The 15,677-nt window shown below is 58.9% G+C and overlaps 2 protein-coding genes across 2 annotated transcripts; one reads left to right on the forward strand and one right to left on the reverse strand.

Annotated features, from left to right (window-relative positions):
• Positions 1-8,041: 8,041 nt before the first annotated feature.
• LOC137216316 (melanoma-associated antigen 8-like) lies at positions 8,042-8,815 on the reverse strand. The gene has a single exon (XM_067722241.1). The coding sequence runs from the start codon at positions 8,813-8,815 to the stop codon at positions 8,042-8,044; it is 774 nt and encodes a 257-aa protein (XP_067578342.1).
• Positions 8,816-14,560: 5,745 nt separating this feature from the next.
• On the forward strand, positions 14,561-15,628 carry LOC137217309 (paraneoplastic antigen Ma6E-like). Its single transcript, XM_067723972.1, has 2 exons — positions 14,561-15,498; positions 15,615-15,628. The coding sequence occupies exons 1-2, from the start codon at positions 14,841-14,843 to the stop codon at positions 15,626-15,628; spliced, it is 672 nt and encodes a 223-aa protein (XP_067580073.1). The 5' UTR covers positions 14,561-14,840.
• The last annotated feature ends 49 nt before the right edge of the window (positions 15,629-15,677 follow it).

Below are 15,677 nucleotides of genomic sequence, written 5' to 3' on the forward strand. Positions count from 1 at the left end.
GACCCGAAGCGTTCTCAGCACAAGGACGTCACTTCTCTCCTTCCTCCTTTTCCCTTTGGTGTGTCTGTGTGAGGTGATGCGTGTGAACTGGACCCCCTGTGGTGATCATTTCACAGCACACGCGGGCAAGGCGTCATCCTGTACTCCTGACACGTGGGCAGTGCCGCTCGTGCCTGACACGCAGTCACAGCGGGGGACAAGAGGACACTGCTGCAACGCTGGCCCTTCCCGTCCTCCTGCTCGGGGACAGTGGCCCGCCGGGGGGAGGGGGGAGGTCTGTGTGCCCCCTTGACTCCCATAGCTCCAGAGCATCACTTGAGTGGGGGCGCAGGTCCTTTCCTGGGAAGCAGTCAGCGTCCCCGGTCTGGCCCCTGGAGGTGCTGGCCAGGGAGCGATTCGGACACTTCCTTAGAAAGCTACCGAACCTTGTTGCAGTCTCGTACCTGCAAACGCCAAGTCCCCTTTCGTGGGCCTTGTACTCGTCCTAAGGGGCCATTTTCAGTCATTTTCCAAGGGCGAAAGGTGATGGTGAGTGAGCGAGTCTCGGGGATGTCAAAGCTGGGGCACAGCGTCCTGCTGGGACCGGGTCCCGCTTTCTCCAAAGAGGCCCTGGGTCGGCTGGGGGAGGGCGCCCAGGGGCCCAGCCAGGCGGCTGCTGCTTGCGAGCAACTCTTTTGTGACTCGGGGTTTCCTTTTCTCTCTCAACCGCGACCTCAGTTACACTTCTACCACAGTCCCCTGTTTCAGAGAGACTGCCCGCACCTCCTGGTGAGGATGAAGCCGAGAGTGCACACTAAACCAGCATCGGGGCAGGTGGACGGCGAGCCGGCAGCCCCGGGGCACCTCCCGGCGCCCAGCGCCGCGGAGCCGCAGGACGGCCTCCCACCGTCTCCTGAGCACATCCAGGGGACCCCGAGCTACCCGCAACTCGACCATGCCTCCGCCCTGGCCGGGACTGACTCTGTCGCTCCGGCCCCTCCTTGGACAGCAGCGGAGCCCCCCGCGCCAGATCCCAACGTGCAGGTTCTGGTCCCTCTAATCCCTGTCCTGGCAGGGGTGGCCCAGCCAGCCGAGGTCCCCTGGCTCTGCTGCGCCTGGCCTCCCGCCCAGATGAGTCCTCCCTGGCCCGTGCCGGGCCTGGCCGCCGCACCCCCCCAAGTCCTCAGCCTTCCCCACCCCGCGCAGCTCCCGGGGGCCGCGCTGCTGCCTCTTGCGCACCCTGGATGCCTGAAGTGGCCGCCAGGCCTGCCGCCTCCCTGACCTTGATCCGTCGGCCGCTGAGCCACTTCTGCCATCGCTGCGTGGGCTCCCGCTCTTTCCTGGAATACCCGACCCCTCCAGGCAGACCCACAGAGGACCCTGACCAGGCAGACCCTGCAGACACACGGAGGTGGTAACGCGGCCAGAACCTTGCAGGGCAGTAAAGAGCACGGGGACATGAGAGCGATGTTCCACCCAACACGTGTTTGGCGCTTCCGTCCTGGGCGTGGCTGAGCAGTTGAGTCCCCTCAGCAGGAAACAATGACAGGTGACAGCCCACCCCCGGCCCAGTGCGGGCACCTAGCAGACACCTGGAGAAGCCCCTCAGACGCCCTGTGCCCACCCACTAGAAAGACCCCTGAAGGTCTGGACAAGCACAAGGAAGGCCCTGGCACCCGCAGCTTCACAGTTGCGGGGGCATCGTGTCCAGCAGGGTCTCGATTTGACAGATGAGAAGAGCTCAGGCCTCCCCTGGTCAGAGGCCTGAAAAGAGCCTTACTGTCCTGAGACGCACAGGTGTGGAGGTGACGGTCCCTGGCAGGGGCCTGCGGGTGTTCAGTTTGGGGGTGCTCTCTGGTGTCTGGACAGCAGGATTGAGGTTTGCTTTTCACTGCGGGTCCTGCGTCTGGAGACATTTTCCTGGTTCTCTTTTCCTTGCCTTTCGAGCTAAACACTTCAAGGGCGCCATGCTCCACCACCCTCTGGGCGCTGGGGTGTCGCGCTTATACCGCGAGTCCTTGTGGTCAGCGCCCAGTGATGTGTACAGAGCACTGAAGGCCAGGGCGCACCCCCAGCTCACAGTTGCTGCCTCCACGTGTGGGGGATGGGCCGGGGGACCTGGCCAGGACTCTGTGGCTGTCACAGCGATAGGGCGACATCCCCTCCCAAACACTGCTAAGGAGGGGGCGGGGAGCGGGAATTGCCTGGAGTTCCAGGGGTTAGGACTCCATGCTTTCACTGCGGTGGCCCGGGTTCAATCCCTGGTCGGGGATCTAAGATCCCCCAAGCCTTGTGGGGTGGCCAGAAACACAGAAAAGAAAAAATAGGTGGGTTGGGGGAGGAGGGGAAGTAGACCCAAGGTACCAGGAATGATCCAAGCACCAGCAGCCAGAGGAGCCCCGGGTCTGCCCGGGTGAGGGGTGGTCCCATCTGCCGCTCCCGTCTGTCACAATGCAACAGCTAGTGCACGTCAGGGGGGTCTCTTGAGCAGCCCAACAGCAGCGCCCCAAGTGAACGATGCAAAAATGGACAGAGGGGACGGAAGAAACCGGTCTACAGTAGAAGTGGGAGACTTCGGTCCCCCCTGTGATGGATTCAAATGGATCTCCCAGCTCCCACCCCAACCATTAAGTCCACCTGTTGCAGTGCTAATCCCAAGGTGCATGTATTTGGAGATAGCACCCTTGGGGAAGTCAGTAAGGTTAAATGAGGTCACAAGGGTGGGACCCCAGTCCGACAAGAGCGGTGTCCTTTGGAAAAGAGGAAGAGACACCGAAGATCTCCCTCCCTCTCTCCCTCCCTCAGCCTCTCTTCCACCCTCCCACCCTCCCTCCCTCTCTCTCTCTCCCCCTACCTTTCTCCCCCTCTCTCTTTCCCTCCCTCGCCCCCCTCCCTTTCTCTCTCTCCCTCCCTCCCTCTCTCCCTTTCACTCTCTCCCTCCCTCCCCCTCTCTCCCTCCCTCCCTCTTTCTCTCTCTCTTTCTCCCTCCTCCCCTTCTATGGTCCTGTCCATCCCTCTCTCTCCCTCCCTCCCTCCTTTCCTCCCTTTGTCTCTGCCCCTTTCTCTCCCTCCCTCCCTCTTTCTCTCTCTCTCCCTCCCTCCCTCTCTCTCCCTTTCACTCTCTCCCTCCCTCCACCTCTCTCCCTCCTCCCTCCCTCTTTCCCTCCCTTTGTCTCTCCCCCTTTCCCTCCCTCCCTCCCTCTTTCTCTCTTGCTCTCTCTCTCTCTCTCTCCCTCCCTCCCTCCCTCTCTCTCCCTTTCACTCTCTCCCTCCCTCCACCTCTCTCCTACCCTCCCTCCTTCCCTCCCTTTGTCTCTCCCCCTTTCCCTCCCTCCCTCCCTCGTTCTCTCTCGCTCTCCCTCCCTCCCTCCCTACCCCCCCCCAACCTGTTCAGAGAAGCAGCCAAGTGAGGGACCAAGAGAAAACCAGCTGTCTGCGAGCCAGGAAGAGACGCCTTCCCTCACCTGAGACTGCACTTTGCAGCCAGTTGAGGTTGGACTTCTAGCCACCAGGACTGGCACCCAGTACATTTCTGTAGTTTTAGCCACCTCCTCTGTGGGACTTTGCTATGGCAGCTCTAAGCAGACTAACACAGCCTGCTTTCATTATGGGTACAGCGACCAGACAGCACCGCAGTAAGGGAATCACAGATTTGAACAGCACTGTACAAAGACTAGGTCTCATGACATGTGTAGACTATTAGCCCCAAGAACAGAGTAGACACGTGCTCGTCAAGCGTACCTAGAACGTTCTCCAGGGTACTCCACGCGTCAGGCCACACAGCATCCCTCAGTAAACTTAAGGGGATACAAACAAAAGGGCTGAAATCATACAAAGTATGTCCTCTGGCCAAAATAGAGTGAAATTAGACCTCAATAACAGAAGGAAATGTGGGAAATCTGCAAAGAGAGGGAAATTGAGCCGTGCGTCCCCAAATAACCGCATTAGTCTGGGACGATGCCAAATCCCACAGCACAGGATGAGGGGCTGAAACAGCAGACACAGATTCTCACGGTGGTTCCGACCAGGAGGCCGAGAGGGAGGGTCCAGCAGGGGTGGCTTGTACTGCGGCCGGTCTCCTTGGTCGCAGGTGGCCGTGCTCTTACCGCCCCTCACGTGGTCACCCTCTGTGCACGCACCCCCAGCCCCTGCCTTCTCTCCTTGCGTGTGCTGATCCGCTCTTCCCTCAAGGGCACCAGCCATCTTGGATTAGACCTCATCCCAATGGCCTCATTTCAACCTAAGAACCACTAACTCCAGTCACAGTGACATTCTGAGGTTCTAGGGGATTGGGGCTTCAACATGCAAATTTTGGGGGGACGCAGCTCAGTCCATAACAATAGCCCAGGGAACGTACAAGACATCACAAGGGAAACTAGAAAATACTTTGAAATGAAGAAAACACATACCAAAGGCCCCAGGACTTATGGCACGCGGCCAAAGAGGCACTTGGGACCTAAAGCTGCAAACACCCGTGTTCCAATGGAGGCGACACCTCAGATCAACCGCCTCATCTTGAACGGGGACAAGCGAGAAGACGAGAAGGCGAGCCCAAGCATTCTGACAACAAATGTTCACGAGAAAAGAAAAACTGCGCTAATCCACGTACGCGGGGATCCCAAGACGTGCACTGGTCGGGAATCCTCACAACGTGGGGGAGGGCGCATCCTTCTTACACACTCAGTAACAAGAGCTACAGCCACCGACCACTTCATTTGCACAGGCTTTTTACAAGCAGGTCACATCATGGGGAAACCCTCACCAATGCTTTTGCCTGGTACTGTTAGGAGGCCCATTTTACAGATGGAGAAATCGAGGCGTAGGGAGTCTCCATGATTTGATCAGCTTGTCACTAGAAGGACTCTTATTCAAGCTAAGCATCATATGCGTGCAAAGACCCATCCCCGCACTGGCCTGACCTGTCTCCCCAACAGTCAAGGGGGATTCAGCTGTCCTCCACGGGGTCCTACTACCTGACGCCTCAGGCCACATAATGGAGAAAACACAGGGAAGCCAGGCGTTAGTGCCCATGAGAGCCTGACGCTGGATTCTGCCCACGTGGCCTCCCCAGCCCCATCAGGTCACCATCTCTCGTGAAAGGGACACGAGGGCCAGGGAGGAGGGTGAGGGTCTAGGACTGAGGGCGTGAGGATGGAGAAGGGCCCCGGACGTGGGGGTCCGAGGCACGGCCCTCTGAAGGCGGCTCCTATGCTCAGGCTTGGGCCCTGCTCTCTCCTTCCACTGCCCACTCTGCTCCCTTCTGTCCCAGCGGCGTGGTGGCCCCACGTTCTCCTGCAGGCTCACTTCCCCGGGCACACTGGCTGTCAGGCAGGCGGCAAGCCTGCATTCAAAGCACGGGGACCGCCGGGCTGGAGGACTCTCCGCATCCCCACGGGGCGTGAGTGTCTGTGCCCTTCAGGGCCCTGCGGATGCCCCTCCTCCTGGATGCTTGCTCACACGTGGCTTTACACCCTGCTGCTGTCTTGTGAATGTCACTTGGCTTCACACCCTGCATCCCGCCACCAACCCAGCCCTATCCCTGTGCCCAGCCCCAGCTCAGGGACCACGGACAGGCACAGGCCCGGGCCCCGCACTTGCTCACAAAGGCCCCTAAAGCAGCAGCCGGCGACATTTGCCACAGAGGAGGGTAGGCGAGAGCCAGGCAGGAGGTCAGCCCTTTGCCAAGGAGGCTGGAGCTCAGAGCAGACTTTAGCTGGGGCTGGGGAATGGGGGCTTCTCGGGAAACAGGGCCACGGCTGAGACAACTCACACCAGCCCCTCAGGGGGCAGGCTCAGCGCACGTAGAGAACGTCAGAGCTTCCCGCTGATGGGCAGCAGCTCCCGTGTGCCCTGCGCCGCCCTGGTCAGGACTGGCTGTGTGCCGGGGTGGTGTGTGCTCGTCCAGAGTCTACTGGGGAGGGCGCTGCTGCCCCCCTGAAAAGTGTCTCCCTGAATGTCCCTGGGGCGCTCTTGGCGTGTCCCGGCCGCTGCTGCGCTGCCTGCCACGGCCGTCCCTGGGCTAGCACTGCCCCCCATCAGTCAGTTCACTGCACGAACAGGCACTAGGAATCCCTGCTTTCCCCCGGGAGTGCTTACCATTTGTGATGACAAAATCCCCTTCTTTTCCGGCAGGAGTGTCTGAGCAGGTTCCATTGGCCCTGAAATTCTCCACCTTTTCCAAGTGCCCACCTGCTATATGGCAGGTGCTTCAAATCCAGGATCCCACGTAATGTTCACGTTGTCGTACGGCGCTCAGCAGGGAGGGCTGCCTCTTTAGCCCCCGGCGCCGTCTGCACCTCCCACTGCAGTGACCTCCCAATCCCATTAGGCCCAGGAGTTGCCTCTTCCTTTCGATGCCAGGTCACAGCCCAAACCTGTGGGTCTCTGATGCCGCCATATTTCTGCACCTGCCTGAACGCGGGGACACTGGCGGACGTTGCTTCTTAGTGGCTAGGACTTATTTCTAGTATTATTCTGATCCCAGACTCTGTCCTTCTCCCCTCTGGAAATTGCTTTCTTTTCATGACATCTCAGAGAATTTGCAGCTCCATAGGAAACGGAATAGAAAACCAGTCAAAATTGCTGTTCTGTGTGTTTTACTCCTGGAGGATATATTATTCAATTTGGATGTGTGTGTGTGTGTCTGTCGGCATGGAGGGAAGGGTGGTGATTTCCCCAGCTGGGTGCAGCTCACGCAAAGCTCCCAGGATTCCAGTCACACGGCGACTCCTTTCCACTTCGGCAGCCTCTCTTCTTTCAAACCCCCTATTTTCATTCATTTCATCCCACTGAAATCTAGACCTTGCTCACAAATGGCCAAAGTAAACTCCAGGTGACTAAAATGGTCGTTTCCATACAGTTGGTAATTGGCTCTCCCAGGGCAGGGAGAGGAGGGCCAGCCCCGGGAATACCGAGCAGGGCTTCAAAGAGCAAGACCCTCATTTCTCTGGAAATCCTTGCAGATGGCGGCTATGAAACACCTACCTCTTCACTGTGGCCCACTGCAATGCAACAAGAGCCAGCACCCCTTCCTTCCTGCCCCAGGGCGAGATTTCTCTCGGCTTTATCCACGACCCAGAAGGACATCTCACAGCAATGTCCCATTTCAGACTTTCCCCTGCAACCCAAGACACACCCTCTGCATGTCTGGCTGCTGCCACCACCCAGCTTCATCACCATCACCTCCCACAGAAGGAACCCCCACTTCCCAAAGGCCCGAAGTGCCCTGGCTCGGGGCACTTAACACTCCAGGGCTCGCTCCTGGAGCCCCACCGCCTCGTCCCATGTTGTCTTATTCTGTGGGACTTAGGGGACGTCTCACCACCTTCCTCATGTGACAGTGGCTCCTAGACCATCACTCTAGGTGTGGGTGTGTCCTGCTTTTCCTAGCGTTCCCGCTACTAACACAGGCCCTTCCGGAGAGCAGAGGCTCCGTGGAGGTCTGCGGAATAAACAAGCCGGTGGGCAGGGGGCTTATTGACGCAGATGAACCTTCTCCTACTTTCTTAAAATACCCGTGCAAATCCAACTCAACAGAGATAGTTCGTTTTATTTACAGAATGACAGACAAGACAGGGAAGCAAGAATTGGAACAACAATGGCTTTTATTTTCTATTTCTTCCGCCATCTATATCACTGCTAAGGACTTCCACATTTCCAGAGCAGTTCTGATTCCAATTCCCTGTTATCTTGTACACGGTCACAAAACGAACTGGGAGATTTCCCAACCTCTCTTACAAAACAGCAAAACTCTTGTTCTTGAACTGAATTAGTGCAAATACCTGTGGGATTAACGTCATACACAAAGTTAGACACTGAAGCTTGTTTAGTCTTCTATTCAAAGAACCAACATTTGAAAAATTCCTAAAGAAAACGACATGGAAGTCCATGTCAACATACACAACAGGAACCCAAAATGCTGCACACCGGCTTCCCCCAACTCGCCCGGCTCTCACTGCTTAGAAGGCTGACCGCTCCCTCTTCAAACTCAGAGTGAAGGAGCAGCCCCCCTTCCTGCCCCACGGGAGAAGCTGCTGGACGTGGGACTGGCTGCTGCACTGGCTCAGGCTCCCTCTTCCTCATCGCTCACACTCCCTGCAGACACGGATGGGAAGAACCTGGGAGCCATGCTATTGCTCCTGAGCAGATGCTGCAGGACCTGACACTCGCTGGCCTCCGCGTAGGCCCGGGGACCCCACAGGAACTCGTAGCGGGCAGGGTCGCTGTGGGGCACCTGCCGGTACTTCAGGTAGCCCGTCTGCACCCACACTTCGGTGAGCAGCTCCCTCCCGCCACAAAACCCCAGGGTGCCTAGCTTTCCCCACACCTCCTCCTCAGGGACGCGGTCACCGAACAGGGTGACCATGGTCAGGACCAGCAGAGGGAGGCTGGCCTCGGGCGTGCGCTGCCAGTCGCTCAGCACTGCATCCCAGGTGAGGCCCAGGGTGGGGACCAGGACGTAGGTGCGCTCGCGGGGGTCCACCACCTTCACGTCCACGCCAAACAGCAGCTGCAGGCACTCGCAAACGAGGCGGAAGACCACGGGGAAGTGGTCCCGATGCTCCCGGACGACCGTACTCAGCATCTCCGCCTCGGAGGTCGGCTCCCCGGTACGAAACTTGAGGAGCAGGAACCCCACCAGGTCAGCCATCAGCGCAACAAGTGCCTCGCGGGACAAGGGCTCGGCATAGGCGGAGAAGGAGGGGGCGCCAGGGGAGGCGGAGGACGAGGGGGATGCGGCCTCCTCCCCCGCAGCCCCCAGCAGCGGCGCCTCCACAGGACCCTGGGCCGGGACTGGGGCCTCAAGGTCGGCCTCAGGCTGGCGGAGCTCACTCATCTCGACCAGGGGCCTGATCACTGGGGTCGGGCCGCCCACGGGAGTGTGGGCAGGGGACCTCGTACCTGGGGTAGAGAGGGGGTGTGAGCGGCCTCGGCGGAGAAAGGCACCCTGGGCAGCCCTGACAAAGGCCACTTACAGGTCTCGTCTCAAGGGCTGCCCTCGGGCCTCACAGGGGCGCTCCTCCCGGGTGGCCTGTCCCCTGCCAACCTGAAGAAGGAAGTGAAGGGGCTCCTCAGGGTGCAGCCAGCACGGCCCCAGGTTCTGGGGCTGACAGGGCGGTGGGGTGACTTGGGTGTTGTGGGGTCCCCTCTGTTCTGGGAGGGGGAGCCCCTGGGTACACACTCCGGGCACGCACCTCCCCTTGGCTCCTGGCGCTGCCTGGGCCTCCTCTGCTCTGTGCCCTGAGGACACGGTCCTCAGACCTGGGCCTTCGCCTCCCGGGTCCTGGAGCCCCTGTAAGAGGAATGGAGGGCGCACCTCTTGTGTACACTGTGGCACAGCTCTGGGCCTCGGTGCTGGTAGGAGGATTGGGCCGGACTCTGTGAGGTCCCCCCAGTTCTGAGTTCTGGGGTGGGTGGTCCCCTCGGGGCTCGCTCGTCGTGCTCACTGTTCCCCTTAAGGGCCTGGACCGTCCCCTTTGCAGGCCGGAAGGGAAACTCAGAACAGGACCCCGAATCTGAACAGAAAGCAGTGAGGGGGCCCCACAGGTGGCCGCACCTGCCCAGGGCCTCCCGAGGGTCCTAGGATGGGGAGATGCTGGGTCCTCACCTCCTCCTCACATCCTGCCTGGCCTCCCAGCGCTGACCACAGGGGCAGGTTTCTGTTGAGGCCCCTGTTCCAGGGCTGGGGGTCTGCTCAGTCCTCCCTCGGGGTCCTGGGAGTCCACCCTCTGGACCTGAAGGCTCACCCCTCACACCAAACACCTGACGTCCTGAGGACCCCGACCCAGAGGTCAGGAAACATCTCATCTGCTGACCGTGCTCTGGCGCCTCCAAGGCCCCCGCGGAAGGGCAAAGGATCCCTCCCTGTGTCGGGATCTAACGTCCTCAGTCCTTCCTTCCTCGCGTGCAGGCTGGACTCTGGGCAGGACCTGGGATTGTCCCGTCTGCCAGTGTGAGTCCCTGCTCCTTATACCAGGTCTCCAGTCTCTCCGAGACCCTGACGTCAGGACGTCAGGACAGGCCTACCGTGCTCATCCCACCCCGGGGCCTCCCACGGCCACCTGCAAGGGCGGTGATCTGGTGGGTCCCTTTTGTCCTCCCTCAGGGTCCCCTCAGTCCTGCCTAAGGGCCCTAACCTTAGTCCACCAGGGACCTGACATTTTACCCTCTGCCCTCATGAGACCCCACCCCTTATCCCAGGTCCCCAGCTTCTCTGACACCCGGATGTCAGGAAGTGCTGCACGTGACGGCCTCCCAGGGCCAACTCAGTTCTGGGATGCAGGCTGCCCTCAGTACTCCCTCAGGGACCTCACCTTGACTCCACACAGGACCTGGGATTCTCCGCAGTGCCCACCAGACACCCCGACCCTTATACCCCCTCTGCAGCCTCTCTGATACCCCGCCTCGTGCTCCCCTCGCCACCGTCTCTGATACCCGGATGTCAGGAAGTGCTGTACCTGCTCATTCTGCCCTATGGCCTCCCAGGGCCAACTCTGTTCTGGGGTCCAGGCTCCCCTCAGTCCTCCCTCAGCGCCCTCACCTTGACTCCACGGAGGACCTGGGATTCTCTCCCGTGCCCAACAGACACCCCGACCCTTATATCCCCTCCCTAGCCTCTCTGAGACCCCGCCCCGTACTCCCCTCGCCACCGTCTCTGAGACCCGGATGTCAGGAAGTGCTGCACGTGCTCATCCCGCCCTATGGCCTCCCAGGGCCAACTCTGTTCTGGGGTCCAGCTCCCCTCAGTCCTCCCTCAGGGCACTCACCTTGACTCAGCGAAGGACCTGGGATTCTCTCCCGTGCCCACGAGACACCCCGACCCTTATACTGCCTCCCCAGCCTCTCTGAGACCCCGCCCCGTACTCCCCTCGCCACCGTCTCTGAGACCCGGATGTCAGGAAGTGTTGTACGTGCTCATTCTGCCCTATGGCCTCCCAGGGCCAACTCTGTTCTGGGGTCCAGGCTCCCCTCAGTCCTGTCTCAGGGCCCTCACCTTGGCTCAATGAAGGACCTGGGATTCACTCCCGTGCTCACCAGACACCCCGACCCTTATACCCCCTCCCTAGCCTCTCTGAGACCCCGCCCCGTACTCCCCTCCCCAGCGTCTCTGAGACCCGGATGTCAGGAAGTGCTGCACGTGCTCATCCCGCCCTTTGGCCTCCCAGGGCCAACTCTGTTCTGGGGTCCAGGCTCCCCTCAGTCCTCCCTCAGGGCCCTCACCTTGACTCCACGGAGGACCTGGGATTCTCTCCCGTGCCCACCAGACACCCCGACCCTTATTCCCCCTCCCTAGCCTCTCTGAGACCCCGCCCCGTGCTCCCCCTCCCCAGCGTCTCTGAGACCCGGATGTCAGGAAGTGCTGTACGTGCTCATTCTGCCCTATGGCCTCCCAGGGCCAACTCTGTTCTGGGGTCCAGGCTCCCCTCAGTCCTCCCTCAGGCCCTGGGAAGTGATTAGCCCATGAGGGGGGAGCCCTCATGAATGAGATTACCTCCCTTTTAAAAGAGGCCCCAGACGGCTGCCTCATCCTCTTGTGCCATGTGAGAAGATGGCTAGTTGATACAGCTAGACAAGAAACCAGTCCATATAAAGAAGAGCTTTATTACTATTATTTATTACTCAGCCGTACAAAGGAACGCAATTGGGTCATTTGTAGAGATGTGGATGGATCTAGAGACTGTCATACAGAGTGAAGGAAGTCAGAAAGAGAGAAACAAATATCGTGTATTAATGCACATATGTGGAACCTAGATAAATGGTACAGATGAACCGGTTTGCAGGGCAGAAATAGAGACACAGATGTAGAGCACAAACATATGGGCACCAAGGTGAGAAAATGGTGGGGGCGGGCGGGGGGTGTGATGAATTGGGAGATTGGGATTGACATATGTACGCTAATATGTATAAAATGGGTAACTCATAAGAACCTGCTGTATAAAAAAATACATAAAATAAAATTCAAAAGTTAAAACAAACCAAAGAAATAAGAATAGGTTTATGACATTACCAATCACAGTAGAAAACCACCTGTAAAGACAAATGGACGTACTTGCCACAATGGGCTCTGCATCGCCAAGTTCGCTCCCCCAACTCCGCAGCCTTGCAGGAGGCCTTCCTATTGGTGGAAGGCCAATGGGCGTGTCTTTTGCTTCCGGAGGCGCCAAGCCTTGGGACCTCAGGCCCTCAGTGCGCATGGCTACTGCTGCTTCCGTAGCAGAGCGCCTCCTCACGTGCTCTTCTGATCCAACCAGTTTCTCGGTAAAGAGACGTCTAGAACTTTCTCCCTCATCTTCCTGGGGCTTCCGGGAGCACCCGGAAGCCCACGTGGCGTTCGCACAGAGTGCCTGGGACAGTCGGCGGCACAGTTCCTGGCTGCTCTGCTGAGACGAGCTCTTCAGCCCCTCGTGAGCGGGACTCCGGAGCCATCCACAGAGTCAGAGCGAGTCAGGAGACAGGCGGGGGCTTTGCCGGGGGCTGGACTCCGCAGGTACCGGGGGCCCCGGGAAGGAGTGGAGGTCGGGGGAGGGCTACGGGCTGCTCGGTTGGGAGTGGGGGAGCGGCGGCGGAGGGTAGCGGGCTGAAGGGGGGCTGAGGGAAGGGTCCCCCAGTGAGCGGGTCAGAGGGGAGGACCGCTGGCTTCTGGGGTGGCTGGTGGGGGGCGTTCTGGAGTCGGGGTGCAGAGGGTGGGGCTAATGGCTAAGCGTGGGGGGGGGGCCTGAGCGGAGGGCTTCCTGCTGGTCGGGTGGGGCCGGCCTTGGGGGCCAGAGGAGAGGACGACTGGCTGCGGGGGTGGGGAGGACGGGACGGGACAGGACGGGCGGGCCCCACCCCTGGGGCCGAGACGGGAGGGGAGGGCTAACGGCTGCTGCGTGTGGCGGGAGGAAGGCTGAGGCGGGGGTCGATGGGGAGGACTCCCGGGCGCGGGTGCGGTAGGCGTTAGGGGAGCTCCCGGCGGGGCGGGGCGTGGGGTGGGGGGGGAGGACGCTCGTGGCAGTTAGGGGGCTCCGGCTCCCGGGTGGGCGGGGGCAAGACGGGTGGGCTCTGCGTCTGGGGTACGAGAAGCGAGAGCCCCTGGCGCTGAGTGTGCTCGGGGGAGGACTCCCCGGTGTGGGGAGGTGAGAGAGGCAGTCTGACCTCTACGCATGGCGGGGCGCCCGGCTTCCAGGGCCCAGAGCGGAGCGCCACCAGCTGGTGGGTGGGGGAGGGTGTATGGAGGGGATGTAGTGCGAGGGGTCGGGGAGGAGCCGCCTGGCCACGGGGGGGCGTAAGTGAAGCTGAGAGGGGGAGGCGCTGGGGCTGCTGTGATCTGGTGGAGGCTGTTGGCCATGGCAGATGGATTTGTGGGGGTCCAGGGAGGGGCTCTGGCCCACTGCATTAGGCATCGAGAGCTTCAGGTCGCCTCTGTCCGGGTGGCACAGGAATTGCAGAGGTGGGTGGGCAGGGCAAGACCCTGGCCTCCACACAGAGTACACAGATTCTTTACGAGGGTGCTTTGCACATTCACCCGGACACGCCATACCAGAGTTGTAAAACAGTCTCCATAAATTTAGCAGTATTGCAAGTTTCCATGATAAGTTTTCTCATCACGGGGAATTTTATTTGATGGTACTAATGATAATATATCTTCAAATATTGGGAAACCCATGGATCAAAGAGAAAAATCACAGAGGGACTTAGAAAATATTTCCAAGTGAATACTAAAAAAGCACAACTTACCAAAATTAGTGGGAGGCAGCAAAAAGCGACAGGAGGAAACTGTATTCCTCTAAATGCTTCTGTTAGAAAAGAGTCAGGACATAAAATCAGTGAGCCAACAGTCCATTGAGAGATGCTAGAAGAAGAAGAGCAAAGGAAACATAAAATGAAGTAATAAGAGAGCTAAGAGAGGAAATCAGTGATAGAAAGCAAATTATGGACACGGTGAACGAAGCCATGCGCTTCTTTCAAAAGAGCAAGGAAACCGAGCAAGTCCTACAACGATGAATCACGGAAACGTAGAAAGAACGCTGATCCCCAATATGAGGAATGAAAGAGGGCCAACGTTACGGATCAGATGTACATTAACAAAGAGGATATAGGGGAATATTATGGGACATTATGGAAATGTTTATGCTAACAAATTGGAAGACTTGAAAAATTCCTTGGGAAAAAGGCAGCTTCCTAAAACTGAGGCCAGAAATGTAGAAAAGGTGACGAGCCTTCTATCTGTCTTTTTTAAAAAGATTATTTTATTTTACTTTATTATTGTTTCTTGAGTCGTACGCAACAAGTGCTCTTTTGTTATTATTTTTAAATTTTATTTTTACTTTTGGCTGCGTTGGGTCTTTGTTGCTGCGCGCGGGCTTTCTCTAGGTGCAGCGAGCGGGGGCTACTCTTCGTTGCGGTGCGCAGGCCTCTCATTACGGTGGTTTCTCTTGTTGCAGAGCACGGGCTCCAGGCATGTGGGCTTCAGTAGTTGTGTCACGTGGACTCAGTAGTTGTGGCTCGTGGGCTCTAGAGCGCTGGGGTCAGTGGTTGTGGCGCGTGGGGTTAGTTGCTCCGCGGCTTGTGGGATCTTCCCGGACCGGGGATCGAACCTGTGTCCCCTGCACTGGCAGGTGGATTCTTAACCACTGAGCCACCAGGGAAGTCCCTAGCCTTCTATCTTGTAAATAAATGTAATTTATAAAAAAAGTTTCCTAAAGTCAAACAAACCAAACAGGGCAGGGAGGTGCTCCAGGCTGCTGCTGTGAGGGGCACTAGGGTGGGCTGTGTGGCACAAACATGATTCTCTCCTCTTTGCACCCACAGGCCGATTCCCACACTTCAACAGCCTGTGCACACCTGTTTGATCGCTTCCCCCCACCCTCAGGTCCTCGAAGATGGCGATGGCTCTGGCGGTATTGCGGGACTGGTGCAGGTCGATGGGCGTGAACGCTCAGCGATCTCTGCTCATCCTGGGAATCCCAGATGACTGCAAAGACCAGGAATTCCAGGAGGTTGTGCAGGCTGCCCTGCGTTCCCTGGGCAGGTACCGAGTGCTGGGCAAGGTCTACAGAAAGGAGCTGGGGTCGAGTGTTGCCCTGGTCGAGTTTGCTGAGTGTTTAAATCGAAGCTTGCTCCCCCGCCAAATACCAGGCAAGGGAGGGCCCTGGACTGTGGTCTGCCTGCCCCAGGCCCCTGATGCTGATTCACAGGATAGACCCAATTGCCCTGCGCAGCCCCAGGGACAAGCAGTGGTTGGCAGGGCGGGTGAGGCAGGAACTGCAGGTCACTCAGGAACTGCAGGGGAGGAGGAAGCTGCAGGGGAGGCGGGAGTCGCAGGTATGGAGGGAGACACAGGTGAGGAGGAAGCCTTAGGTGAGGAGGGAGCTGAAGGGGAGGAGGGAGCTGAAGGTGAGGCGGGAGCTTCAGGTGAGGAGGGAGCTTCAGGTGAGGAGGGAGCTGCAGGTGAGGAGGGAGCTGAAGGTGAGGAGGGAGGTGCAGGTGAGAAGGGAGCTGCAGGTGAGGAGGGAGATGAAGGTGAGGAGGGAGATGAAGGTGAGGAGGGAGGTGCAGGTGAGAAGGGAGCTGCAGGCGAGGAGGGAGCTGAAGGTGAGGAGGGAGCTGCAGGTGAGGAGGGAGCCTCAGGTGAGGCAGGAGCCGCAGGTGAGGAGGGAGCCTCAGATGAGGCGGGAGCTGCAGGCGAGGAAGGAGCTGCAGGTGAAGCAGGAGATGAA

The sequence above is a fragment of the Pseudorca crassidens genome, chromosome X (genome assembly GCF_039906515.1).
Source record: "Pseudorca crassidens isolate mPseCra1 chromosome X, mPseCra1.hap1, whole genome shotgun sequence".
NCBI classification, from domain to species: domain Eukaryota; kingdom Metazoa; phylum Chordata; class Mammalia; order Artiodactyla; family Delphinidae; genus Pseudorca; species Pseudorca crassidens.

Excerpts from the sequence above, each read along its gene's own strand:
- LOC137216316 (XM_067722241.1), bottom strand. The coding sequence starts at position 8,815 with ATGAGTGAGCTCCGCCAGCCTGAGGCCGACCTTGAGGCCCCAGTCCCG.
- LOC137217309 (XM_067723972.1), top strand. The coding sequence starts at position 14,841 with ATGGCGATGGCTCTGGCGGTATTGCGGGACTGGTGCAGGTCGATGGGC.